Raw genomic sequence first — 25,269 nt, 5'->3', positions numbered from 1 at the left:
TTGTGTTAAGGAATAGTCTTGCCTGCATAAAAATAGGTGGTTGGGTAGATTTTTGGCCTACCGGCTGCAAAGCTGCAAATAAAAAACAGGTTGGTTTTTCTTTGCAGTGTTTATATCAGTTACCCATGTCCATCGTACCAAACCACTGTGGAAGAAAAGCCCCTTCACTAACTTCTGGTGGACTCTGACGGTAGTGGTTGTGTGAGTCTCTTTTCCTAATTCTTAGAAACTGCAGCTGAATCTAGTCAGCCTTTTTTTTATCAAGTTGCTTTTGTTTTTAACCAGTATCCTTTTATCACCTAAGCACTTCCTTTAATATATTCTATTCTATTTTTTGTTTTTGTTTTTTGACTGGGAAACAGCATCACCTTTGAGTCATTTTATGGATGATGTGTTTCTGGAATATTTTTCTGTGTCTCTTTTTTCAGATTCGTAATCATTTCCTTAGCCTCGGAACTTCTAATGTATTTCATGGTCTAGACCAGGAATTCTTCATCTTCTTGTATCCTGGACCACTTTGAACATCTGTTGAAACCTGCAGGTGTATTCCCAGAAAATACATATTTAAGCGCATGACGTAAAAGTCATAGATTCTGTAACAAAAACTGTCAATATATGCTCCGTATATTCATCAAAAATAATTTAAATAATTTTAGATAGTGAGATTTATTGAAATTCATTCATGTTTTTGCCGTCTAGAGGCCGCAGATTACTTTGTGCTCTACATTCTTTATTAAATGAGAAGGTAAAGTTTAATTAGTGGTCAAGGGAATATAACGTTTTCCCATCCAAATTCACAGGCCTTCCTGAATCTTATCCAGGGACATTTTAGGGCTCTCTAGTCCCTAGATGAAGAACTCCTGGCATACGCCATCATCTTGTAGATTCTTTGTGGATAGGTCAGGAATGGGCAACCTGTGGGTCTCCAAATACTGTAACATACAATTCCCAACAACTCCAGTCACCAAATCCAGGGGTGAGGAACGCTGGGATCTGTACATCAGCAGCACAGGTTGAGGTGCACAGGTTGCCCCCATATGAGGTGGAGCCAATGGCTCTTATTAAATTCAGCAGCAAGGTTTCCTCCCTCCTTCTGTCTATTCCACTATGCTTTCTCTTCTGCCAGTAGCCACCTTTGGGAGAAGACAGCATCTCCCTTCCAAGAATGACGTTGCTCAAGGATTGTTTCCTTATATGACAGGTTGCTGGGACAGATTGTTCAGACCTTCCTGGACTTGAAACTCTGGGTGAATCTTGAGTCTCCTGTGACTTACCAAATGGATGACATTCCCATGGCCTCCTGGCTGCTGGGTTTGCTCTCTCTTGTCCTTGTGGTGATAATCAACGAGACCGTCAAACTCCACGAAATCAGGCAAGAGCAACTCACTAAGTAACCCAGCCTTACTAGCGTTTCTAGTGCTTGAGGTATTTTGTCTATAATAAGTCTTGGAATTTGTTAAAGCAGGTAGGGTGGTACCTACCTCCTCCTCCTCCTCCTCCTCCTCACATTAGATTGGTGAGAAATAGAGAAATAGCATCCCTTGGTCCAAAGAGTGAATGAGGTGCAAGAGGACCCCATCTTTTGACACCTCCTTATGGCTACCGGCTTCTGCAGCACCTTCATACAAAAGGATAAAAAGCCTTCCATCATGCGTGGAAACCTTTCAGCCTTGCGAGGTGGACCAGAGAGGAAACATGGCTAGATGAGCTAGTTCTACTTTATTGTCAGGTGAACAGAACCTTGCAAGTCTGAAAATATATCTTTCTCCACATGCCCTTTATGGCCCAAGAAGCTAAGAAGGGTCTCTTGGGAACCTCTCACCCTGCCCACATTCATGCCGTGGGCTAAGTTGCCTTTTTGCCTTGTCCCACAAGGTCATTCCCGTATACCATTTACCTCACCAAATATACATATTGGTATACACAAAATGAAGGCGCATTTATAGAGTCAAAATGAAAGGCATTTTGGTGAGGATTGAAGATGGGTGGCTGTTGCCTACAGTATGTCTAGTATAGGCGAGAGCAATAGCCTTAAAGCCTGCATGGCATTCTTGCCTCTCATTTCCCCCTGGCTCTTTCTTTCTCTTGTTAAAAAGAAAAAGTCCTATCTTGCTAAAGGATCAGCTTCTCTGCAGGGCCAGTAAGTGGACTGGCTAGGTGACTTTAGGCAAGTTACTCTCTTTTAGCCCATGATGCCAGGCTTAGGCAACAAACTGGTCAGTCAATTCCTGTTACAAAAAAAAATGATTAAAAAAAGCATATCCTACACTTGCAGGGAAATACTAGGAAGAAAAATAATTGTTCCAACAGAGGTGAACTTATCACTGTTTTAAAAACATTTTATTTTTTATTGAGACAAATAGAACCCAGGACATAAAAAAAGACCAAAACAGCAGAAAAAAGACCAAAGAGAAGCTAAACAAAACTCTCTGTGTGTGTGTATGTGTGTGTGATGATAAAACTGAAGCCCTACATTTCCTTTGTGGTAAAAATGTCCTCTTTTACTCAGGTTTGTAGAGAAAAAAACTTAAGATCTCTGCTATAGGGTATAATATCTTTCCTTTAAGAATAGCTGTAAAGCACTGGGAAGCAATATATAAGTCTAAGTACCATTGCTATGGATGTTTGAATTGATAGTGCATTTTGCTTGCTATTTTTTTTCATCATTGTCCTTCTCCTCATCCCCTCTTCAAAGGGAGAATAATTTTGTGCTATTTGTAGTGCTTTACAGCCCTCTCTAAGCGGGTTATAGAGTCAGCATATTGCCCCCCAGCAATTTGGGTCCTCATTTTACTGACCTCAGAAGGATGGAGGGCTGAGTCAACCTTGAGCCTTGCCAGGATGGAACTCCAGGCTGTGGGCAGAGTTTGCCTGCAATGCTGCATTCTAACCACTGTGCCACCAGGTGCAGAGTTATTTAGTGTACAACAGTAATCTTGTCTCATTGTCAAACTGAAGCCTTTGGAAGTTCAGAAATACATTGGCAAGGATTAGGGGCAAAACAGCTGTGAAAGGAAGATGTTCACAGGAAAGATATATTTCAGTTTGGAGGAGATGGATAAATTATATTCAGAACAAATATGGCACTAAAAAGTTCCATTTAGCTTATGAGTAGATTTTAGTGGGATATTGTTATTGGCACTTTGTAGTTATATTAAAAGGGAGTTAAAGCACATTATGAATTTGGTTAATTGTATATTATGCATAATTTTTATTTAGAATATGATTATTGTAACTATAATCCTGTATTTAGCTCTGGGAAGTGGGGGGGGGAAAGTGGGCGGGTTTGGGGTGGGAGGGATTTGGGGATGTATTGTAAAATTTTGTTTTTCTAAAACTCTTTAATAAAGAGAAAAAGAAAAATAGAATAAGAGAATAGATAAATAAAAATAAGAAAGAAAAAACAGCTGTGAAAGGAAAGAAGCATAAACCCATGGCATGGAGGGAAGCCCACAGAGGAGGTCAAGAATTCAAGGCACCCTTTGGCAAATATGCAACGTGGGAATCTTCTGCAGGTCACCATGATATAATTGGAAATCATTTTCTTTCCAGTTATCAAAGAAGGCTTATTAAAAAGAGATTCTCAAGTCAGAGAGCCTGCAAATTCTGCTGTGTAGGCAGTCTGTGATCAGACAGAACTGTTAGTGCACCTATTTTTTTTTAACCAATGGGCTAAGTTGCTGTTCTTCAATTGCTGACTTCCTTTGCTGAACTTTCCAAACAAGCTAATGTGGTAGCTTTTTCCTAGACCAGTCCTTGTAAATGCATCCTTGCACCACAGATTTACCAAGGAGCGGCTGCTCTTGCAGAAAAGCCTATGTTAACTTGAGAAATTTCTGATCAATTTCCAAGGAGCTTAAAAACAGCTGCATTAAATCACACAAATGTATTTATTAAAAAAAATCTTTAAGCAGTGTTGAGGGTAGCTTAGACTGTAGGAAGAGGACCACTTCCTATTGTCTTTTCTTCATTTGTTTATATATTTTTTCTCTCTTTGTAGGGTTCGGGTGCGTTATCAGAAGAGACAGAAGCTGCAGTTTGAAACTAAGCTGGGCATGAATTCTCCTTTTTAATCCCCTGAGGTTGGATGTGCCCTAGAGGGTTGCATGTCCCTTTTGTGTCCAGCCTTGTCACTTAGCAGGAAGGGAGAGCAACAGCCTCACACAGGAATCTCTCTATGGTCTGATTGAAAGGTCAGCAGGGGTCCAGGCAAAGGGTTGACATTGGGACAATGAGACACAGACAGCTGTCCTTGCCGTTATTTATTTTAGGACCTCTTCCAGTGATGCTTCTTGGAAGCCCTCAGGGTGGCATGGATCTAAGAGCAGGAAATTGTCCTTGATACTTTTTCAGGCTTTATGATTTGATTCTTTAATTTGTCACTTGTTGACCTCCCTCCTGTTGATTGCTTCTGTTCAAGTGCGTGTCTGGCTTTCCTGTCCTGCTAGGCCCTGCAGAGAAGGTCCGAAGAGGCCCCTAACTGCGGCTGCTGTGGCAATGTTTGCCTCTCCTATTATAGTGGTGAGACTGCCCTTTGTAAGAGAGAGGAACAAACCATGGCTGAAGTAAAGTATTGGAGAGAATTGGATGCAAGTGACTTGCAGACAGGCTCTCAAATTAAACTCCCTGGGATGTTATCCCTAACTACTAAGCCAGGCCTTTCATCCATATGGTGAGAGCATTTATGGGGAAAGTTAGTTTGTGGGTTTCTCAGCTTGGCCAGGTGCCATATTTTCTTAATGCTCCATGCTAATTGGCTAGATTTGGATGTGTGTGGTAATGTCTCTCACCCCCCCCCCCCAAGGACTGGGAAGCCACAAGAATCCATGCGATCCTGTAAACATGGAAGTCAAAGTGTCCCACAAAGTTGCCTGAACCACAGCTAGGGCAGGAGTTTGTGTTTCCTTCTATGAGAGCACATTTGCAGGCAACTGCCTCCAGCTGCTTTGAACGAGTGAAGGCAGGTGACGCTGGCCGTATCTCTTCCTGCCTCAAGTCCATGGGCTGAATGGTCGCTTGTCAGGCCCAGCAGAGAGCTGCCTTTAGCTGAATGTTGTCCTTGCCTGTACTTCAAAGCATATTTGAGGAGAAGCTCGAGTTAGTGAACTTAAGAACACAAAATACCTCATTCTGAAGTCTGTCCCCAGAAAAGAGATTTTCTGGTGGGAACCTACATACCCCTACACCTATCTCTTGTCTTAAAGGCCAGTTTAGCTACGATGAGTAATTTTCTCTAAGCAGAAGGCTATTGCAACTATGTTCTGCTATCGGTTTTCTTTTCACTTCTTCAGTTTACTCTCCTTAAGGCTAGATTATATGATCCATATCAAGACTGTCCCAGACATAACGTGCAGTGAAATGGTGGTAGATGCTTAGATAAAAACTGTTTTGGTCAGATTTTTGAGCTGCAGTGTAACGCACCCACACCATAGATATGGATGAGACAGTCCCAATTCACTTCCTACTGCTCTATTTAAAATTACTGATTGATTATGACTAATCCCACTATGCTCTGAGGGGACATTATCTTTCTATACTTGGCAAAATGGTATTCACCCTTGCCAGGTAATAATCACAGATTGATGCCTGACAATATTGGGACATTTTTCTGAAAAAGGACGTTTTCTAGCTGGAAGATTTTTAGAAACGTGATCAATGGTCCTCTACATACAGCAAGCAGAGTTTGATGATTTGTGATTTGGCCTCTAATTAATTTGGCCTGGGAAAGTGATCAATAACTTATTATTACATTTCTAAATAGTTTACTGCCTAGACATTTCCTTTTGTTCAACTTTGCTGTTCTCCACATATAGTTAAAGCCTGTCATTTTCTCAATTTATTATTATATTATCTGGTTTTCTAAGAATAATGAGGTTTGGAATATGTATTCTGGTTTACACAACTGTTTTATTAACAAGCTACAAAGTTGTCTGGGTATTGAATTCTTATTGGGGTTGAGAAACCTACTCAATCCCAGGTTAAAATGTCAGGATGTGGAAAAAGGGAGGATTCCTTTGCTGTAGGAAAAAGGATTCCTCAACAGATTAAAAAACCTCCTCTTTGGCCATTTTAATATATAACAGTGGATGAAAACCAAGTCTCCTATAGAGAAGGTGCTTCCTATACCGTAATTATTTTTTTCTCTCTTGGAAACCTGAAAATGACTTTTCTCCTCCTACTTTCCTATTCTCATCTGTCCTCAGTGGTACTCAATTAGAGTTAAACCATGACTGAAAAGCCTTTTTCATGGTGGTCTCCTGAAGAACTTGCTGCCTTTAGTCAGACAGGGCTTCAGAAAAGTGTGGGGCATCGCCTTAGGAATGAATTTCACTTAACAGTCTGTTTTTAAATGGTGTACATTTTATATTTAAGATTTTTTGGGATGGATGTAAAATAGATTTGTATTAAAACTTGTAAATTGTATAAAGAAACCAAGAGCACCTGATATGAATGGCAATAAATGATTGTCTTTGATAAAGTAACATTTTCTGCAAATTGGAGAACAAACTGGATAGACTTCATTGTAGGTCACATCACTTGCTTATCTGAGCACAGTTCTGGAGATTGACAACATATACAGCTGAACAGCTCTTGCCCTCAAGAGTGGAAAAACACTAAGATTTTATATTGTGGAGAAAGCAGCTTTCTGAGGCTTGGTATTTGCCTTAATAACCTCTTCAAGTACGCTCTTTAATATAACATAGCCCTGCAAAGTATGTTGCAGATGAGAAAATTGAAAGAAACAAATGCCTCTTAATTAGTTCCCAGATAAAGTAAGACATGAACCAGAGACTTAGTGATTGCAACTGAATACACAATAATCTAAGACGTCCCATTGGCTTTCAGGGAACTTACTTTCAGAGACCTATATGTTTGCAAAGTTGGTTCTTTGGAAGGTTTGACTTACTTGTGACTGAGTGGCTAAATGACAACTGGCTAGGTTTGTGTTCTCCTCCTCCCACCAACAGGCTTTCAAATCAAAATAACCTTATTAATGATACTTGGAGTGAAAAGACCTCACAAAGTGGCAAATAAAACAATTCCCTTTATTAGCTGTGGACTCGTGACGTCTGATGTGATGTTCCAGCCTTTTACCACTTGCATGAATTTCTTTAAAATTATTAAGCCTTGGTAATACCACACTTAGAACACTGCATCCAGTTTTGGTTGCCATATTATAAAAAAGATATAGTGACTCTGAAAAGAATGCAGAAAAAGAGTGACAAAGGTGATTGCAGGGGCTGAAGGCTAAAACACATGAAGAACGGTTGCAGGAGTTGGGTTTGTCTAGGCTAGTGAAGAGAAGGACTAGGGTGACATGAGAGCAATGTTCTAATATCCAAAGGGCTGCCACAAAGAAGAGGGGGTCAACCTATTTTCCAAACCACCAGAAAGCAAGACAAGAAGCAGCAATGGATGGGAAACTAATCACGGAGAGAAGCAACCTAGAACTAAGGAGAAATTTCCTGACAGAACAATAGACCAGTGGAACAGCTTTCCTTCAGAAATCCTGGGTGCTCCATCACTGGAGGCTTTTAAGAAGAGATTGGACAACCTTTGTCTGAAATGATATAGGGCCTCCTGCTTGAGCAGGGGGTTGGGCTAGAAGACCTCCAAGATCCCTTCAAGTCTGTTAGGAAGGCCCATTTCTTCTCTTGTGGCAGCTCCTTTTGAAATTTTTACACATTGAGTCCTGAGAATTTGTATATTTACACTGTATGTACCTGAACTGTATAGTTAGCACTCATGGTTTATGGTCTCCAAAGAAAACAAGAGTTCCTTAAGCTCTATCTGCTAAATCTAATAATATATTCACACAGTCAATTCATCTGAAAGCAAAAAGGAGACTCAACTAGCCAGGCAAGGCCATTAAAAGGAAAATTATTTCCACTATTTAATACCATCAAATTGTAAGGTGTGTTAGTGGAAAACAATAAGCCATGATTAACATTAAACAAGATTTAAACTTTTTTAAAAAACGGTCAGATGTTCTCATGAAGCAATTTCCCCATCATTTCCTTCCTCAGGGCTGGTTAGACTCAGCTGCATCCATACATAATTTACACAGCATACAATATATTTAAAATAAACTACTAGTTCTTTAAAAATAAGCATTCTTTGAAAGAGCAAATAAAAACCAAACAGACTGGATTCTCTTCTTAGCGATAAGGAGAAAGAATAGCATTTTACTGCCTCTTAGTGGCTCAGACAGTAACGTGGTTCCACCCAGATCATAAAATACAACAGACCTTTGATTAGTAAATATATAACAGACCCACATTTTAAAAATATATACATATCTTTAATTTTTTTTACAGTTTTATCAACAGTGGGGAAAATGAGCTCTGCCTGTCCGTAAAGTGTGAAATGTATAATCTATTTAGAAAAAAGTTTTATAGGAACCCTTTTTGAAAAGTGCCACTGGTTGCAGCTATTATTCTTATAGCCCTAGTCATCGACCGAAGGGTGACTAATCTACTTGACACTGGATAAAAAGAGTCAAACAAGAAGAGAAACTAGACCTAGGGCAAAAACACTGCTAAAAAGCTCCTTTATCTTGCCAGTCCTATTTACTATTTACCCTCCCCCTTCTTCTTTCGAAGAAATCAGCACTTGTATTTACATGATTCATCACTGAAAAAAGAAAGAGTTGTGCTTTCTGGGTTCCACCAGCAGAGGGCGTCCTAGCAATGAAGGGAGCCATTACCCTCCTGGTAAAAACCCTTCAAACAGGAGAAACCTTCAAAGGGAGAAGGGCACTATCATATAGTTTCAGGCATAATTAAAATAAAATCTTGGCTATAGTCTATTTCTAGCTTATAAACAGAATTTGTGTGCAACTTCTCCCTTATCCCACTTCAAAGAAGATCATCGTCTCTGACGTGAAATAGGGTAACAAGCCATAGCTTGGCTCTTGTCCTCTAGATTCTTGTTCCGTGGGTTTAATGATAAGCTTGTAGGCACTCTTTGAGCTGGGGAAAGGACTAAGAGGGGCAGTTTTGCACACATCTGGAGCCCAAATTCTGCCATTTTTCATTTCCTAAAAAGGGAAGCGTTCTAATTAGCTGTCAAAAGTGTTTTGTTCCCTGCAAAGATCTCTTAAGTGAAAAAAGTCACAATATGGCTACAACAGAAACGCAGTTGGCATATTAGCATATTTTTATAATCATTATCCCTAGGCAGCAGCCCCAACCTTTTGGGCACCAGGGACCGGTTCCATGGAGGATATGCCTGCATACCACTGACGGGGCTTCGCTTATTTGCTGGCATGCCACGAACTGGTGCCTGTCTGTGGACTGGGGGCTGGGGACCCTTGCCCTAGGGCAGGGGTAGGCAACCTTGGCTCTTTTATGACTCTTGGACTTCAATTCCCAGAATTCCTGAGCCAGGATTGCCCTAGGGAGTTTGCTAAACTAGAGTCTACTGAAAGTGTGGGGGGGAAATGGAAAACAAATCTCTTCTCTGCTCTCTGGTCTTTCGGTCCTGTGCATTGCATAAGTCCAAAGAATTTGGAAGAGGTCAGGTAGCTTTCAGTTCCTCCCAAAGCCTTGTTTTGAAATGTTGTGTGCAATTTTTTTGGTGAACCACAAGCATGTACTTTTCAAACAGGAAGGGATGGAAATTTAAGCTCACTGGTTATATAGGGTTTTCTGTATTGATATGCTAAAAAGGCCTCAAGGATTTGCCTTGTTCTGCAAGCGGCCAACAACTAACCAGTGTGATGGATCACTATATCTGAAGAAATTGACAGTGCTGCTACTAGTGAAATGACAAAATCCAGGAACGAAGAATGAGTTAGTCTTGAGAAGAAATGTAGCTCTCTGTGGAGATCTTTTGAGGAGAAGCTCACAGTGACACTGATCATCTTATTCTATAGTTAGCCTGAGTAGAGATACTTCTGCCCCTTTGCAACCGCGGTATGGTGTGCACCATCAGTTCATAAGGCCGTACAGTTGCTCTAGTGTATAAGTAGAAACCAAGTCAATCTGCATTGGAGTGCTTGCTTCATCTTGTGTCAAAGTTGTAGGAAGCACCAGAGCATAAATAGCTATTTAGGGTGGTTTCCAGCTGGAGGTGAAGATCTGGGAGCCTCTATCCAGCAAAACATGTTGAGTAAGCAAGATGCTAAAGTGCAGGAAGGAGAAACTAGAAGTACTTGTGAGACTCATCTTAGAGGTTATCCACCTATATAAGGTTAGAAGCGTGAACCTATAAATGCATGCAGAGAAACTGGTGCTCAGTCCAACATGGCATCCAGCTGTTCAGCTAGGTCGTTGAACATGTTGCTGATGTCTTCAAGAATGTTCTTGGCTGAGTGTGTTGTCCCATAGCAACTGCAGAAAAAGAAGAGAAATACCAAATGAATGCAGAAGTCAAGCAAAATAGACAGGTTGGGTGGATCTATCCCTTTTGTGGCAACTTAAGACCATGTCACTCACACACTTTAGATACAATTGCTTATCCTTGTCATGGAAATGTCTTCCCCAAAACAGACTGCTTTCATACAATAGATTGTATTTTATAGCTGTTTCATTCTTTAAGGTGCTGTTAAATTTCTGTACATTTTTCAGATTAACAACACCTAGATCAATTCTTCCATCAGAGGGTGAGAGAATAGAGATGTATCTGACTTTAGAAAGGGGCTGCCAATTATTATTTAATTTAGTGATATTGGGAGTTTTTATTCCTAGGATTTTCTATCTTGTTCAGCTATCATGGACAAGCTTTGGATAATATGTACTCAGTACAGAGAAGGAATGTTTGTTTGTCTGAAAGAAGAAAATAGGAAAAAGATGCAGAGCTGAATATGTTGGATATTTAACTTAAATCACATCTTCAAATATATTATAAAATATGTCCACATATGGAAAGATTTTTTTAAATGTGTCAAAAAAGGCAACTTTTATTTTGAAGAACAAAGCTCATCATGCACTTGAATAATTTATATTTGCAGCTTACCCTTTTCCCCAGATAGCTTACAAGATAGTTTATGAAAAAAATGAAAAATTATAAAAACAATTAAACCACAAGAAGCAGTAAAAGTAATGAGTACATTACTGATGTACTCATTAATGAGTTACATCAGCTAACAGGGTTGGCTCCAGCACAATACCTCCTTAGGTACATACAGGTAAGGCAAGTTGCATCTCTCTGTCAGTCTGTCTCTGTCTTCCTACCTCTATCTCTGTCTGTCTGTCTGTCTGTCTCTCTCTCTCTCTCTCTCACACACACACACACACACACACTTTTATCTTTTCAAATGATGGGTAGGTAGTCTTGGTGGTTAAATATGGCTAAAAAGCTAAATCCTGACAAAGGAAAGAAAATGCTGGTGGTTCTTCCTGTAATAGAAGCTATATTTCCCTTTTTAAAACAGATACAGGAATTGCTTCCAAAACTCTGCTTTCTCTGGAAGTAGATAATGAAGATTTGTGGTTACTAAAAGGCCATTTTATTAGCTGCATCTTTACATAAGCGGGACTACACCCTTTTTCTAGGGCTGTCATTCTGATCTAGGCATTTAAATTCTGAAGATGATGATGGCAATAAGACTGGCCTGAAGGTGACTTTGGAAATTTTGTCAATAAAGATTAATGCTAGCCATCAATAACAGAGGCTGGCAAAGAGGAACATAACCAGCTGCCTTTTTGGCAACTACTTGCAGGCTTGGTCTCTCTTGCACCCATATATCCCTAGCTACTGCATAGGTCAGGGGTAGGCAACCTCAGCTCTTTTATGACTCATGGACTTCAACTCCCAGAATTCCTGAGTCAGCTGACTCAGGAATTCTGGGAGTTGAAGTCCATGAGTCATAAAAGAGCCGAGGTTGCCTACCCCTGGCATAGGTTTTCCTTGCTTTGAAGTCTGAGCAAGAATAGGCAAGGGGGTATCACAATTACAACAGAGTGCAAAAATGTGTGGCTTTGAAGAAGTGGTCCACACAGCTTGTTCCTATTGAGAAGGCTCTGTGGCCCTTTTACGTTGCTAATGCTACGTGGTAGCAGTGGGGCAAGAGAAATCTGATGGAAGCACCATAGCTTGGGAGAAATGGAAGAGCCATCACAGACAAAATGTCGTGTATGTAATTTCACACAAACCTACAGCTGAACTTGAAAAAAAAAATCTGAACTCATTTGGTCCTAACGAATCAGACCATGATGTCTGCGCATAAGTGCTTTTTTTTAAGTAAATGGAGCAGCTGTATCCTGTATCTGCATATCTATCCCAGTGGAATTTGAAGATGTCTCCTTCAATGCCTTCTACTCACCTGTCTGCTTCCTCCGCAAGGATCTCCTTTTCGGCAGCCTCAAGTGTAGATGCCAAAGATGAACTGGTTTGTTCCAGACGCTGCTGAGTCTGTGTTATATCTGGGCACATGCTTGAGGTTCTTGGTGGAAGGGGCACCCCAAAATTTAAAGAAGGCTTATTGCTGAGACCCAGTTTCATGGGATAGGGACCGGACACTTCCGACACTGTCTCAGGGGTTGCTCTGGAGAGACTTGTGTGATGAGAGTTTGGCAAGACTTGCTGATAGATGGTTTTGGGTCCTGAAAATACCAGCTTGGTAGAAGCGATGGACGTTGGCATGGTTGTCATGTCTGAAATAGAAAAAAGAAAAAGAAAAAAGCTAGTGCTTAGTGTCCTGTCTGATGCCGAAGAGACTTCAGAGTATCCCAGAGAGTTTAGGCAATAAGGTGCAGGGATGACAGGTGAACATATTATCACAGAAAGAGCAAAGAGGAGCTAGGTCCCCATATCTCACTAAGCCAAATCCCTTTTTCAAATTGAAGGGTCACCCTCTCTCTCTAGATCAGGTGTAGCTTCTATAAAGAAGTAGGTCAGATCAGGACAAAAACTATCTGATTTAGATTACTTTTAGTGGGTTAGGACGCTGAGCTTGTCAATCAGAAGATTGGCAGTTTGGCGGGTCAAATCCTGAGTGCCGCGTAACAGAGTGAGCGCCTGTTACTCGTCCAAGCTTCTGCCAACCTAGCAGTTCGAAAGCACGTCAAAATGCAAGTAGAAAAATAGGGACCACTACGGTGGGAAGGTAACAGCGTTCCGTGCGCCTTTGGCGTCTAGTCATGCCGGCCACATGACCACGGAGACGTCCTCGGACAAGCGCTGGCTCTTCGGCTTTGAAACGGAGATGAGCACCGGCCCCTAGAGTCAGAAACGACTAGCCCGCATGTGTGGGGGAACCTTTACCTTTACCTATATGTATTTAAGTACGTTTCTAAGTAAAGTTAATAGTGTTTACTATTAAGAATACTAGTACAGTAACAGTACAGTAATAATTTCCCCATCTGTCATATTAAAAATTTTTAGTAGTAATCTTGGCAGTAGCTCTGGAAGTTATTGCCAACTTTCCCAATCCAGCAGCAAAACCTACAACCTACCTGTTGCCATGGCTGGTATTCTTAGCTGGGCTGACCCTCCAGGCCTCTCACTGTGCGGTGGCCCTGGACCGGCTGGTTTCAAAGGGACAGGAAGCTTGCTAATCCCCTTCTCTAGGGACAGGATGCTTTTCTCTATCTCAACTATTTGGAATGCCATGTTGTCATCCTCCAACGGGCCTGTGGTAGGGAGCGGTTCCATCATGTGCAGCGAAGGCCCACTGATGCTGACTGTCTGGGCCTGGGCGTACTGTGGGGCGGTGGTCATGCCAGGGCTTGGAGTGGCCGTGCCAAAGGCCTTCAGGACATTTTGGAGAGGTTCCCTCTCTTTGCACCGGGGCCGCCTCTTGACCGTGTCGGATTCTGTGAGGTTGAATTCCAAGACTGGGGCTTCTTTTGCGGAAGCCTCTGGAGACTCTTTCCCATTGGTCTGAGCAGGAGTGGAGTCTGAGTCTGGAGCCGGGGCCTCTGTTTTGAGCTGCCCCAAAGGCTTTGGTCGCTGTTTGATGGTTAGGTTGCCTTCTTCTGCGAAGGGGATGCACTCACTGGAGCTGTTTTGGGAAGAACAAGGGGATTTGGCACAGTCATCCTTCTCAGCTGGACCATCTTCCTCAGTGTCTGATCGGATATCTTCATGGTTACACTGCAAAGCCTCTGTCATGGTAACTGCTGATTCACTGAATGTTCGTCTCCTGGGAGCGTTGCCTTCCAAGACTTGACTTCTACCATTTAAGGTATTAGTGTTACCAAGGCCTCCCTGAACTGAATTGTGTAGGCCACCTTTCTTGGCACCTTCCTGACCACAGTTGGGGATCTGGGAAGACTGAAGAGGCTGGGCTGGGCTCCCATCATAGATTGGCCTATTAAGCTTAGCAGCTGTGTTTTTCCCCAGGCAAGCTCTATCATTAGTATTATCCCCTTCGTCCTTGGAGACCAAGGATCCATTCTGTATCTGTTGCCCTTGTTCAAACTCTGCATCGACTGCTGAAGGGCTGGAGACTGAACTGAGGCGTTTAGGAGGTGGAGGTGGAGGGCCTTTTTTCCGGGCACGGATAGCAAAAGACTGACTGCGCAAGACTTTAGCTTCTGAAGGTGGTTGTGTCCGTGACACCTGACTGCGCCCAGGTCGCCTGGTTAGTGTAGCGTAAGAGCCCACTGAGCTACTGGCTGGCTCTTCTTCATCAGGTTCCCCATCAGACAAAGCATAGCGGTTCAAGCTTTGTGAGCGTTTCTTGTGCTTAAAACCTTCACCGTTTTGCTGTTCAAGCCTAGGCTTTGGGGGCACCTGAGGTGGCTCTGTAGGGCTGCAGTGGGAATGAAGGTAGGAGAAAGCTTTCTGGGCAGTTGACTGGAAGGTGGTCCTCTGAACAGACAAATGGGTAGATGCCTTGGCCTGTTCAGGCATGGAAGGTAGAGGAGCTGACTGGGCCTTCAGTGATATGTGGGGATACATGAAGACATATGGGGCTGTCCCTTTGCTGGCAGCATGGGGCAATGTGCAGGGGGAGGGGACTGGGAGGGGGCTTGATGGCTCTGGTGAAGCACTTGGTCTCTGGTAGTGATCCATTCCCTCGGGCAGATTTCTCTCCTTTAGGGGACTTCCCACACAATTGCTAGAATAGCCACTGGTTCCATCTGGTCCATTGAGCAATGGAATGAATTTCCCACAATGGTCTGGGCTGGGTCGACCCTGGGTACTGGCAGAGTTCTCCGCAGGATGGGGCTGGGTGAAAGAATGCCCTCCACTGCTCCCACTGCTCCCTTCGCCACTACCCAAACTCTCCTGAGAATGGCTAGAGGATGTGCTTTGGGACAGCATGTTCTCCTGGGAATGTCCTGATCCTCTAGAACGTGCACCAATGCTCTCTTGGCTCCGTGACATGCCTTGGGTACTCTTGATGGTCAATGTCTCTTGGCAGCTGTTGGACATGGCTGTCTGGAGCTCGTGGCTCAGCTCACTGTCCTGAAAAGTGGTCATTTTGGGGGTGAGAGGAGAATGGCACTCCCCATTCTCCACGGTCTCAATGGTGACTATTTCCAAGGTACCAGGGATCTTGCGCCTAAGAGTGTTGACTTCAGCCTGGCTCTGACTTTTACAAAGATCAGTCAATCTCTTGACAGCCAGCATGATCTTCTTTTGGTGGCCTGCATGTCACACAAGAAAAACAAACTCAGCAATTGTCTGGGACCCTTTTCTTTCAATTTCCCAGTTCCCTACTTGAGGCCAGACTTGTGGGCCGTTTATTAATTTAGGTCCTACGTAATTTCGTACATAAACAAACCTTATCACAAAGAGCAGATGAACAGGTGAATATTAGGTACAGCACCACCTTCGTTAAGACCAGTGTGTATAATGATTAGAGCACTGTCACTCAGACATGAGCGTTTGGTAGCTTTCAACCAGTCACTAAGGCTCAACCTACCCCATCATCCCAGACTAAGGAAGAGGAAGAAATGGAAGTCACACGACTCATTCCCAAACCGCAAATACATTAGACCTGAGGCTGATGAAGGGGCTAGCGGAGGGTGATGTAGTTGGATGTAGTAAGAATAGAGGATGGCCTTGAAAGGACAGAAGGAAGGTCCATTGCCAAGGAAATGATCAAATAAACAAGACTTGAGCCCAGACCAAGCAAGTGGTTTACAAAAACACCTCAGGTGTCCCGCTCCCCAATTCACTTGAAGATAAAATGAGGAGGAAGGGAAGCACAACCAGACTTCAAGATTCTGTGCTGTTCTAATAAAAACTTTAAATGGGAGAGGGTCTTAGTCTGGTCTACATCTTAGGGCGGACATTGGGGAAGACACTTCCCATCCTAGGCAAGAAACCAATGTCACTGATTATAGGATAGCCTCGTGCTCCTTGTTTAATTCAATAAGGAATGATTATCAGCTTCTAATCTTGGACTTTCAACCTGTCAATTATAATGCACGTAATTTAAGGTTAACAGTAGCACAGATAGATTTTGTAAAGGCAAGGTGGTTTTTTGATAATGTGGAAAGCAACTTTAAAACTGCTCAGCTCAGAGCAGTGGCTCCATCTTCAGTTAACAATAATATCAAGCAGATTAACTGAAAATGATTTCGAGCAATTCCAGATTCTGATGTAAGTCCTGCTTGCTGTGTTGTCAAGATAATATTGAAAGCAGTTCCCAATTTTGCTTCTTGAATGGGAAATACTATCCAAACTTTTAATTAGTAAGTATCCAAAGTTTTAATTCTGAGAAAGAATTCCTAGCCCGCAACTATAACTTTTAAGTTGAGAAATTGCACAGTTTTTAAGCATTTGATTGGAAGAGACTGGAGTTCAAAGGACCCAGAATTGATAGGGATTTTAGCAAATGTTTCAGAGAAATATTATGGTTCCATCTTTAATGACGTTTGTGAAAGTATGACCCTAACTGAACCCAGGTAGGCCTCTTACCAGAATTGGCCAATTCTACCCTCAGAAATATCTAAGCTTATTTCACAGTTGCAATCAGAAAAAGACTTTATTGCCTGGAACTGTTGCAATCTATCTAAGTGGTCACTAGAAGTATAAAACAACTTGATGGCAGGTGATCAATCAAGAATAGTTGAAGCCTGTACCTGTAGCTATTTGTACTCATGTAGATCAACTTCTGGTGCATGTTGTCTCTTTGCTCCTATTTAATTTTTATATAAATCTGTTGGCTGTACAAATTTCTCTAACCCAGAACATCTCATCTCCCTAAGTTGGCTGTGGATTTGTCTACACTAAAATGTATACTGACAATGGTCATCATTAAATTAAATCATTATTGAATTTGGGAACACGAAGGGCAATTAGCCCATTGTGTAGGAGAATAGCTGACCTTCAAATTTTAAAAGAGTCAAGGAAAATTTGGGAACAAAAACATTGATGGCCATTTGATGGGAATGTGCTAGAACTTGGAAAATGATGTAAGTTCTGAGTCTTCCATTGTTCTGTTTCCATGTAAAGTATGCTGAACAAGTAGCCCCAAAGAAAGTCAACAGTAGTCCTTAGAGATAGCTTTTGTGCTCCAGCAGCTTTACAGATAAATGAAACATGAATTAGGCTTTGTCTTTCATCAGGGCATAAATAATACATCTCTAAAGAAGCAGAAGCTCTGAAAGTATTTCAGTCTGAATGTTTATGCTTGTTATTGCAATGCCCAGGTGCACTCCAACAGATTTTAGCATTTTAAGTCTGGTAGAAAATTGGCTTGTAAAGAATTCTAAATATAGGCTTAAATATTAAGATTTACCCCTGTATTCACAGATTTGCTGGGCTATGAGGATGAAAATAAATAAACAGTAAATTTGGGACATGGAGCTTCAACAAGATATAGGTTTCTAGATCGCCCTGTGCAGGGACCATGATAAATATTATATCAACATTTTATTATCATAGCAAATTTAAAGTATCAGCAAGCTTTCACAATTGGCAGTTCAATATGCTGTTTTCAATGTTCATATCAAATAGGTACAAAAAAAATCTTCTACTTTCTAAACATTTGCCTATAGTTCAAATCGAAGTTGAATTTATATGCCACATCCTTCTACACTACCCCTTTCATACAGATCCTTATACTTGACTAAGATTTATTTTAAAGGATCTTTCAGGCACAGAGATTGCATTTTAAATAAACTGCCCTTTAGCAGCTGTAAGAGCAAATCTACCAAGTAAAGCCAAAGTTTTTGTTCCTACATTATGCCATCTGCGATTAGAGTTTAATTTTAAACTTCTTTGTTTTTTTCTTGCAAGTATAGCTATTAGCTGCATGTTTGTCATACATATATTGTTATGTGTCTGTTACTAATGATCATATGAACATAATAAACTTATAATGAGTTCAGGATCTTTTATGCTTCTGGTTATTGAATTAATCCTGGAGAAAATCTATCTGGTTGCTAAGAGGTGATGCTAACTTCATAGCACAGAATCAATCAATATTGAATTAAAGGTAAAATCACCTTCAAGCTTAGCTCAGCTCCTGGTGATATAATTAATAAGTCAATGTAGCTTTTTTTAGCAATGTGGAATTTGTTTCCCACTGCTTTTTTCTGCAACGTTCAGTTTCTTGTAGCCTACAATCTTGGGATTTCCTGGTTCAGCGCTGTTTAGTTTTTTATGAGCAACCAAAATTAATAACTGGCTGTGCAGTTAATGCACTGAATCCTAAGAGACTTTACTGTTCAATATATAACCCCCTCTTGTGGCCTGAAAGCTTAGTAAGCTCTCTGCAGCATTCATTAGGCTCAAGGCTCTTCTTTTCTGGAGTCCAAAAGGACCTCTGTATTATTTATTTATTTATTTATTTATTTATTTATTTATTTATTTATTTATTTATTTATTTATTTATTTATTTTACTTAATTAGTTTTCTATACCGCCCTATTCCCGAAGGACTCAGGGCGGTTTACAGGGCAATATTTAAAAGACAATATAAATTAAGATAAAAATAGAATTAAAAAGAATTAAATTAATAATAGCTCAACAATAAAACTTAAAACTTAAAACTAAAAACCCCCTCAGTCCAGGCCAGATAGATCGAAAAGCCAGGTTTTCAGGTCCCGGCGAAACGAGCGCAAGGCAGAGCAGCCTGGAAGAAGCCATTTCAGCTGAGCAGCCGGTAAAATAAGACCCCTTTTTCTGCATCATTTGTTTAAAGGGTCTTTTCTATAGCGCCTCAAGGATATTAAGTGCATTTACACAAAACACAAATGATCCAGCAATCACCTCCACTGCTCATTCATTCATTGCTGAATACCAGCCGCATACAACTCGGAATGAATGGGTTAGCATTTATTTATCAATTTATATGCCACCTCAATCACTACAATAACTCTACATTGCCTTTCATCACTTCGGTCCTCCTGCGTTTGTCTCCCTTCCCCTCTTTTTTTAATAACAATTAAAAACAATAACAGTAATAATATTCTTTTGCCAGAGTGGGAAAAACAATTTGTGTGTGGCTATCTATTTCGTTTCGTTCTTTGCCTCAGGGCAACGATGGGCACGTGACAACCAGAACAGCCATAGAAACAGAATGTCTAGAGAGGCCCTATTTTGTAGGGATTTCAACAATTATTCAGGCAATACAGTACCTCTGACTAGAAGGAGTTAGCTTAATGGAATTAAATCTCTACGATTAACTGACAAAGTAAACTAAGCCATTTTTCCTACTCCTCTAACCTGGTTAAGCATGTTATGTGAGAAGAGCTATGGCGTTTTTGTTTTTCATTCATGACTAGAGAATGGGGCTGCAGTTCTTGACATTCTGTATATATTTTTTTTATTTTAATTTTTTTTTAATCCTATTTATATCCCCCCCTTCTCCGAAGACTCAGGGCGGCTTACAATCTAAGAAGCACAAATCAATGTGCTTAGCAATATATGCCAGTGGGGGAAGCTGAGTGAAGCAGTGGGAAGGGGGAAACTGGAGCAACTGTTTTAAGTGGGTCAGAAGTGGGTCATTTCTTTTTAAAGGGGGTCTCATCAATAGCTATTTGTCATGTACACCCAATTACGTATACGTTTGGCTGTTTGGGGATGAGGCCAGTTGGCATATTTAGGTTATGCTTATACTCACGGACAAGCAAGGCTGCCTTCATTGAAAACAGGATTCAATTACTCTGGGAATTTGGTGCAGTGCCAAAAATTACGCTAATTCCTGCCTCCAAAGAAAGGGCCAAGCTTTCCACCCTATTCTTTTTCCTTCCTCGTTGCAAAACATGGTTTTGGTAAGGAGCCAGTCAAGTTTGATGGGGTGGCTGAGCTGCCTAACTCATCAAATCAGGCCATGACAGAAGGCGTGGAAGAAGCATTTGCAGGAACGGTTAAATGCTATTTTATCGTGTTTCATGGAGGTACTGCATCCTGTTCTTGTTAAAAGGATGGTTTAGATCAGTGTTTTTCTTAAAGTGTAGTCCTAAGAACTTTGGAGCCACCCAAGCCCCTCTCAAAGGTCCATGAAGTCAAAATTATTTGCCAGCCTATGTTGAAAATTAATTTAATATTAAAATCTCATCAAGCAAACGTTAGTGAAAGTGAATGCATCGATTTTAATTTTTAATATGGTAAATATCAATGAATATGATCCGTACAAACAAAAACTCTTTTGTGGTCCTCCATCATTTTTAAAAGTGGGAAGGGATCCTGACAGAAGAAAGTTTAAGAAACACTGATCTAGATGCAACAGTTCTGAGCGCTGCCTCGAACTGGGCTTTCTGTGAAGTGGGCAAAGGGAGTTTCGCAGACCAAGGCAGAAAAAAAATGAAACATGGCTATTCTGTCAGAAGAAAGAACGGGCAGGAAGCTTTCCTATATGCGTGATAATCAGTTCCTGAGGGAATAAACATCTAAGCATTTTTGTGCTGGTCCGTGTCCACGTCCTTCACAATTGATGCTCTGTACCGATCAGGTGAAATTAAATTTTTTGGTATTGATCAATTTTAAGGATTGGGATGTTATGATATCTACGTTTATTTTGTTGCAAATTACTTCAGCTCCTCCAGGAGGAAGAATGCTAAAGAAATTAAGTTAACGAACAAAATAATTGCTGCCTGAGGTGCTGATCAAGATGCGGAATTTGCTTCGATGCTTCCAACTGTTGATGTCCAATTACACCATCCCATCCCTTAGAGTTGCTCCATGTGGCCCAGTGATAGGAATGAAAGTTTCCTGATTCTTAATCAGAGTTGCTGGGATAATGGCAGCCAACCACAATCCTTCATTGCTAGAAGGGGGCAGATTAAAGCCTCTCTCTCCAGTAATAACTGCAGACAAAAAGAAGGATGTACTGTACATGTAGGTGCAAAATGTTCCACAACCAACAATGTAACCTGTTACTCCAAATATTTTCCTTAAGGTACCACAAGATTCTGCTCTGTTAAAAAAAAAGAGACAGCCACTGTCCATGAGAAGTGAGGAAACCATTGTGCCTGACAAAGTTTTTGCAATGTTTCCTGCTCTTGCTGCATCCATCTCTCAGCTAACAAGTCACAGTGCACAGAAGAGAACTCTGTGGATACAGTCTAGGAGGCTGTCTCCTTTTTGGGACTATCCTTGGCAAGCTTTGCTGAGTCTGTCACTGTGCAAAAATGAAGACTGCATCCCGGGCTAGGTCCAATGTTCTCTCAGGGCTACATATCACAGAGTGGAATCTTTGTTGGAATCAGCCAACAAAATTTGGGCAAACTGTCAATCTACTGTATGTGAATAAGGAAATACTTTTCTTAGGATTCCATGGAATCTCAGGAGTAAGTTTAAATCAAATAGGCTTTGGAGTGTAAAAGCTTTTGTGAGGTGCTGCATTATTCTTAGTTGGTTATTAGCTAGTTAAGGCTATCCTTCTTGGATTCACCTTAGGCCAAAAGCAGGTAAACTGACACCATTAAGATACTTTAGATTTCAACTCCCATCATGCCAGGTTAGTGGCAAAAGGCTAGGAGTCCTGGTGCAGTTAGAATGCTTTGCCCACAGCCTGGAGTTTGATCCTGACCGGCTCAAGGTTGACTCAGCCTTCCATCCTTCCGAAGTCAGTAAAATGAGAACCAAGATAGTTGGGGGCAATATGCTGACGTTTGTAAACTGTTCAGAGAGTGCTGTAAAGCACTATGGAGTGTTATATAAGTCTAAGTGCTATTGATAATTGCTAATACATTTTCTAATGTTCTTATTCTTGCCTGTAAATACCACAGTCACCATAATATTCTTCTAATGGATAACCAACGATACAGACAAGCTAGATTTTCCATTCCAAGTCAGTTAAAAAGTTCTGAGAGATGAATCACTGAAACACAATCAAGCTGAGGTGCAGTGAATATTATGTTACGGATCCAATTTCCCCATCCTTATAGGAACAGTCTTGTTAGTACATACAACCAGAAGTTCCCAAAGCCCCGGTGGTTTTGTCTCTGGCTTATGATGTCTTCTCACCAAGTTTGTTGATGCCAATCTCCTGCAAATCCTCCCAAGTCAGATCGGTCACAATGTTGATGGAGTCATAACCGTTGCTCACCAACTTTTTGTGGTACTGCGGTAGACCAATAGCACTCAACCATTCCATCAAGTCATCCTAGAAAATAGTGCAATCGCTCTGAGTTTCATTAGCAATATCTTGGTTTCTCTCCAATTCTATGCAACTTGGGAGGGTTAGGAAACTGAATGGATCCTAGAAGATACATATGTCAGATCAGGTTTTGGGTTACAGTGCCTGCATTCCCTTGCCATTTTTTATGTTCACTGGAAGGCACCTTGGCTAAGAACTAAGTAGGACAAGTCAAAAAAAAGGCAGTCTTCAAAATGCCACCAACTTTATATATAGAGATCAAAACATTCACTCAAATCATCAATTTATCAGAGTGAGCAAATGATAGCCCTGGTAAAGTAGAGAGCAGCTTATTGGGTTTACATTTGCAAATACTCTATGATATCTGCACAAAAAGCATGCAGCACTCTGGGGAAAGGAGTGGGAATAGAAATAGATGCAACCTCATTTTATGTAGAAAATGGTCAAACATATGGTGGCATTGAATAATTATTAGATTAAAATATGCCTCACAGACACTCTATAGCCTTTTGGGGGGGTCTGGAAGCGTATGCTTTCAGATAGGATATAGCTGATCAAAGGCTTCTTGTAGATCTCGGTAGTTGCCCTACTCACAGGAATATAATTTGGGAGCCATTCAGAAATGCTGAGCTGTCCAATCTCTGTCGAAATTTTCTTCCTGTGGCCTGGTTTGGTTACCCCAATTGCCGTGAGATCCTAGAACAAAGAATAGTAGATACGTTATCTACTACCAACGAAATGCATTTAATACAGTCTACAATGGGGAGCAAAACATCTACGCAATGTCTGTCCTGCAATGTCTCTTCAGGGAAAATGGGCAAGTCCTTATACATCCCGAGTGATAATTTTGTGGAGAAACTCAAAGATACTTTCCCACCTTTGCCTGGTCCTCTAATTATTTTAATTATTTTGTTTACCTCTGGAGTCATGCGGCTGATTGTTGGCACGTCATAACCTGCATTCAGAAAGTTGGCTGTATAACACTCCAGCTGGAATTCGCATAGCCAGTTGTAAATGGCTGCGGCATCCTGCAAAGAAAAGAAAGAAAAGCCCCCTTTGGAAAAGACCGCTACATTCTTATTGTCCTTTGGTTATTTTACCAAAATATTAATAGTGCACTTGAGTGTGTGTATTAAAACAAACAAGAACAACCAAGCAGAGGTCACCCACCTCTAATTTACCAAATGGATAAGGATCATAGGAGTTTTACGTAGTTGAAAACGCAAGAGGACAATAGGTTGCCTGTTTTTGCTGTAATTTAAGCCCCACTTTTTCTGAGTGTTGGGCCGCTCATTAAGCCCCGGGTAGGGGCGTCTATTCGAAAGTAGTAGACCAGGGGTGTCAAACTCAATTTCATTGAGGGCCGCATCAGCATTGCGGTTGCCCTCAAGGGGCCGGGTGGGTGTGGCCAGGGTGGGCGTGGCCTACTGGGTGGGCGTGGCTAAAGTGTGTATGGCCTGGGTGGGTGTGGCCAGCTCCACATCGTTCACATCAAGGGTGCCTATGGGTGCCTGGGCAAGAGTGGGACAGATCTGAGGGTCTCTGGCAGAAGGAGGGTCTCTGGGCCAGGGCCAAGGCAGTGGGGGCCGTTCCCTCACTGTTTCCAGGATGGCTTCGCGGGCCACATGAAACCACTTCGTGGGCCGCATCCGGCCCCCGGGCCTTGTGTTTGACATGTCTGTAGTAGACTGTCAGCACTTGGGCCAGATTGGACTTAATGTGAAGCTTTGCCATTCATCGGCATGCTTGGCTTGCACTTATTTAATGGAAGTAATACAATTTCTCTTGATAAAGTGAAAAGATATGAACTCATTCTTGTTCTTTGGAAAGTCCTCACAAATGGGTCTTCAAGTGCACTTTCCAAATCAAGACCGGAGTCCAGAAAGTGCAATTTAATAGTTTCAAATTTACTGATTTATTTCCAGCTATTAATAATATGGTTCCTTGCAAAGATCTGAGGGAATCTAATTTTATTATGTAATTCTTTTGTTTACTTCTGCGCTCAAAATAATAATTATTAGCAACATTTTCTTGGGAAGAGGGATCTCTGCCCTTGCGCAACTCTTTATAGTAGGCGTAGAAACATCTGCTGTCTTTAGCATTCTACTCTCTATTCTGACAGCAAAACCACAAAAAGAGACCTTGCCAGGAAAGGTTTCTTGCCCAACTAGACCAGGGGTAGGCAACCTCGGCTCTTTTATGACTCATGGACTTCAACTCCCAGAATTCCTGAGTCAGCTGACTCAGGAATTCTGGGAGTTGAAGTCCATGAGTCATAAAAGAGCCGAGGTTGCCTACCCCTGAACTAGACCCACTAATACAGCATGCCTCTTTGCCAACACAACTCCAGAAAAGATGAAACTCATATTTGTCTTGCAGCCCCAGCACTGCATTTGTTATTCCTCTACTTTGCACTATTACTCCCCTGCATTCTTTCAATTCTTCTGTCCGTTTTCTAATTCCAGGCAAGAGTGGCACCAGGTGATTTTTAAGGAATCTTGGGGAATACCTGATATCAACATTTCTAAGGGTTGTCTGTTCTTTGAACCAAGAAATTACAATACCTTCCCTTCCAGGAGCTGCTCTGGGCGTAAATATTGCTGGGAGAAGATCCTGTCGTTGGAGAAATTCGGATGCACTTGTGTCCCTGCAAAGAATCAAAGCAAAATCAGAGCAGACAACAGAGCCTTGGAAGAATCAATGCAGGACATAGTCATGCAAAAAGGCCCGTTGCTACATAACATTTCTCTGTTTGAACAGGGCATGGAAGAGAATTGGAAATCCTTACACTGACATGGTGGCACTTTCTGCATTTAC

At 41.5% G+C, this 25,269-nt stretch overlaps 2 protein-coding genes across 3 annotated transcripts in view; one reads left to right on the top strand and one right to left on the bottom strand.

Moving 5' to 3' along the window:
- The window catches only part of TMEM94 (transmembrane protein 94), a 98,072-nt gene extending 91,590 nt beyond the window's left edge, over nt 1–6,482 (top strand). Inside the window, exons 30-32 of the mRNA XM_083351373.1 lie at nt 108–201; nt 1,202–1,372; nt 4,001–6,482. Of these exons, the coding sequence (XP_083207499.1) occupies nt 108–201; nt 1,202–1,372; nt 4,001–4,073 (338 nt within the window). The 3' untranslated portion in view covers nt 4,074–6,482. The remainder of the gene's footprint in view (nt 1–107; nt 202–1,201; nt 1,373–4,000) is intronic.
- Nucleotides 6,483–7,032: 550 nt separating this feature from the next.
- CASKIN2 (CASK interacting protein 2) overlaps nt 7,033–25,269 on the bottom strand; it is a 122,325-nt gene continuing 104,088 nt past the window's right edge. For both annotated transcript variants that reach the window (XM_083351355.1, XM_083351356.1), the window contains exons 14-20: nt 25,017–25,099; nt 23,370–23,480; nt 23,047–23,148; nt 22,320–22,458; nt 13,401–15,542; nt 12,269–12,599; nt 7,033–10,334 (exon numbers count right to left, since the gene is read on the bottom strand). In XM_083351355.1, the coding sequence (XP_083207481.1) occupies nt 10,238–10,334; nt 12,269–12,599; nt 13,401–15,542; nt 22,320–22,458; nt 23,047–23,148; nt 23,370–23,480; nt 25,017–25,099 (3,005 nt within the window). In that variant the 3' untranslated portion in view covers nt 7,033–10,237. The remainder of the gene's footprint in view (nt 10,335–12,268; nt 12,600–13,400; nt 15,543–22,319; nt 22,459–23,046; nt 23,149–23,369; nt 23,481–25,016; nt 25,100–25,269) is intronic.

The sequence above is a fragment of the Vipera ursinii genome, assembly GCF_947247035.1.
Source record: "Vipera ursinii genome assembly, chromosome: 2".
In the NCBI taxonomy this organism is placed as follows: domain Eukaryota; kingdom Metazoa; phylum Chordata; class Lepidosauria; order Squamata; family Viperidae; genus Vipera; species Vipera ursinii.
Note: the sequence above shows the minus strand (reverse complement) of the source record. Positions and strands in the feature narration are given on the sequence as shown.